Genomic DNA, 3,597 nt, shown 5'->3' with positions numbered 1-3,597 from the left:
ATGCAACCCATGTTCGCTTTGGGGTGGAGACAACATTTAAATACATTATAGTTAGGCCTTATGCTTCAAAAGGTGAAGCAGGGACACAAAGGCAATCAGGTGCACAGCCTCTGTAAACTGTCCAGAACTAGTCCACAGCCAGTGGTCTCTTATCAGGAGAAAGTTACTGAAATCAGTCTCTTGTCCAATCAAAGCTGTCGTTATGGCTTGTGTAGGGAGGGCTCAGCCAGTTTATGGTAATGGGTGAGCTGCAAGTGCTTCAGCATTGCTTATCTCAAGGCCAGTGCTTGCTTAGCTAGAGAAAAAAAGAAAGAAGAAAAAAAAACCTGGCAGATAGAACATAGTTTATTTTTTAAGTTGAGGAGTGCATGACTTAACCTTGCCTGGCATGGCCTTAGGTCTTGTTTATAATATAATATCTTACTATGGTAAGGAGTCTGTTCTGTCAGTCTTATGATCTCTATTTTAACAATAATGCTGGTCAGTTACGTCTAAACCACAAAAGGGAGAGAGAATAAGGACAGGTGTCTGACCTTCCAAATACTGGTCAGGAACTCAGTATTTAAGACTTCTCTGGGATCTCCTTGGCCAAGATGGGGTCTGTCCAGTTGGTTGGATGGCTTTGGATTTTAATTTTAGTTCTCAAAGCATTTAATTTGATGAAATTTTTTCTTTATTTTTAAAGCCTGTTATGTTCTATAAGAAATCTTTCTACTCAGGATAGTGAATGTATTCTCTTAATTTTATCTCTCTATGAGTTCCACAGTTTTAAACTTTTAATTTTTAAAATGATGACATCTAAAATTCTACTCCTAACCAAGACATTCTTGGGGGTTACCAAGGACAACTCCAAAAATCTTCTATAAATGGTCAAAGAACTTACTGGGATCCTGGGCTGCAGGGTACAGTGGCTTTAGTGCACCTCGGCTTTTAAGACTATTCAGAAATTGCCTTTGTGAACCCATCAGGCTGTTTAAAAATCAGCAACTTAGGGCTTGCTTGCAACATGCAGTTATGCAGCAGCTGTTTTCTGTATCTCGTGAATGCCTACATGCATACGTCCCCGGGAATTTTCTAAATTTGATCTCTCATGGTATTTCAAGTGGCTTAGTTGTCTCTTTCTTTTGCCTGCTGCCACACACATACCACCAAATCCTGCACTCCAACCTTCTCCTTCTGCACCCTGGACTCCCAACCTTCAGTTAGACAATCCACATCTTCCCACAACTGTCTCAGGATCCTCCAGGCTACTGTGCCTCCTGCAGCAACCAGGCCAGGGGATATCTGGATTCCCATTACACTTCTGAGGAAGGTGGTTAGGGGGCGTGGAGGATGTGTGTGGGAGGGGTTGAAGTTGAGGGCAGGAGTATACTGTGGTCTTCTGTCTTCTACCTCATTGGCCCAGGTGCTGCCTCCCTCCGGTTGTCTGCTATCAGCCCTGTATGGGAAATCAGGTCTGTGCCCTGATCTTCCTGACTCTCATTTTGTGAGTAACCTGAACGGATGAGCCATCGCTCTTGTCCCACACATTCTGTCCAAAAGGTGCCCTCCTCTCTACTTGCTCGGGGGCCTACCCACTGAGCTGTGGCACTCAGGCTGGGATGCCACCCAGTACAGAGGCTCTGCAGCCGTGCAGGGGTCTGACTGTTCCACGCCAGCAGGATACAGGCTACAGGGCATGCTGTGGTGGAAAAACATTCAGAGGTGTGGGCTGAAGGCCTCTCTTTCCACAGCCCCTTTGAAGACCCCATGGAAGTAGGCACCCCTTTGAGGAACAAGGTGGCCCAAGACCAAGCTTCACATGAAGGCGCTTGGGTCCCAGCAGGTCCTGTCTGTGCCTTGTGTAGCTGACCGCTTCACACATCTTACCCGGTTTCCCCTCCTCCACTACCCAAGCTCCTCCTCGACCCCCTTGCTCAGCTATCCTTAGGACAGCAAGATTCCTAGCCCTTGGAAAAGCCCCAACTCCAGTGCTTGGGGAGGGAGTTGGGTTCAGGTCGTCTAACCACAGAAGAACACAGAACCTGAGGCAGGAGGGAATCCCTTCCCTTGCTGGGTCTCTTGGCACAGCCCATCCAGGGATCTGGGTCAGGGTCCAGGTATCCTCTACCCTCCTTGAGGACCTGAGTTTTCAGGCCCCTTGGGGTTGGTCAACGTGGAGTCTTTCCCACTGTTCGTCTGGGAACTGTAGGAATATCCCATGGGGCCCTCTCTTACTCATTAGAGACACCCGGGAAATACTCCAGCAGAAACTGGGTGCAGTGTACCAGACACTCTAATTATAAGTACAGGGTGTGGAGGTCAGATATGTTTTGTGACTCTTTTCTCTCTGTCTGTGGCTGGCTTGCTTTTTCACTTTCTTCATGGTATCTTTTAATGAGAAGGTATGGCTAATGTTGATGAAGTCCAGTTGATCATGTCTTTCTTTTATATCTATCTTTTCTGTGTCCTACTTGTTGGTAGGCTAATTTTTGCCTACCAACAAGTCACAAAGTATCTTTGAAATGCTTTATGCTTTTACCTTTGAAGTTTTGGTGTCTAATGCACCTCAAATTACTTTTGTGTGTAGTGTGAGGGAGAATAACATTGTTGGCCTCCCCCACCTCCATATGAAAGTCCACTAATTGAAATGATTTATTTTCTTCTATTGAACTGCTTTTATTGAAGACACATATATTGACCATCTAACTGTGAATCAGTTTCAGGTCTCTTAATTCAGTCTATTTATCTATTTGTCACTCCTGATGCCTTGTCTATAATAGCTTATAGGAAGCCTTAAAGTCAGATAGCACAAGTCCTTGTTCTTTTTCACACATTGCAATAAATTTTGAAATAGGTAATAACTCATAAAACCATCGCACACGTCAGGATACGCTATCACTTCACCCCTTTCCGATATGGTTTGGCTGTGCCTTCACCCAAATCTCCACTTGAATTGCATCTCCCAGAATTCCCATGTGTTGTGAGAGGGACCTAGGAGGAGGTAATTGAATCACAGGGGTGGGTCTCTCCTGTGCTATTCTCCTGGTAGTGAATAAGTCTCACTATCTGATGGGTTTATCAGGGGTTTCTGCTTTTGCTACTTCCTTGTTTTCTCCTGCTGCTGCCATGTAAGAAGTGCCTTTTGCCTCCCGCCATGATTCTGAGGCCTCCCCAGCCATGTGGAAATGTAAGTCCAATTAAAGCTCTTTTTCTTCCCAGACTCTGGTATGTTTTTGTCAGCAGCATGAAAACAGACTAATACACTCTCATTTTGGAGTCAGACACATGCTCTCACTCACATATGCTGGTTGCTGACTTGTGACGGAAGATTCTCTATTGTACCCTCTGGGGACAATACATCTCCAGTTGTCTGCTGGGAGGATGAACATACAAAAAATCCACAACACTCAGCACAGAGTGTGGATTTAATCCCATTAGTCTGAATGGGACTAATGTCCTTATAAAAGGGACCCCGGGGAGCTCTCTCACCCTCTTTCTGCCCCCTGAGGATACAATGAGAAGCTGGCAGTCTACAACCAGAAAAAAAGTCCCTCACCATAACCCTACCATGTTGGCACCTTGGTGTCGGACCAACCTCCGGAATTGTGAGAAATA

The 3,597-nt window shown here is 45.5% G+C and overlaps 1 protein-coding gene across 1 annotated transcript; it reads right to left on the bottom strand.

Annotated features, from left to right (window-relative positions):
- Nucleotides 1–1,107: 1,107 nt before the first annotated feature.
- LOC117074135 (protein FAM231D-like) lies at nucleotides 1,108–1,751 on the bottom strand. The gene is given in 2 exon segments (XM_033195355.1): nucleotides 1,108–1,412; nucleotides 1,415–1,751. Coding segments are annotated over 2 exon segments (642 nt in total).
- Nucleotides 1,752–3,597: the final 1,846 nt, after the last annotated feature.

Source organism: Trachypithecus francoisi, unplaced genomic scaffold (genome assembly GCF_009764315.1).
Source record: "Trachypithecus francoisi isolate TF-2019V2 unplaced genomic scaffold, Tfra_2.0 Lachesis_group5, whole genome shotgun sequence".
NCBI classification, from domain to species: Eukaryota; Metazoa; Chordata; class Mammalia; order Primates; family Cercopithecidae; genus Trachypithecus; species Trachypithecus francoisi.
Note: the sequence above shows the minus strand (reverse complement) of the source record. Positions and strands in the feature narration are given on the sequence as shown.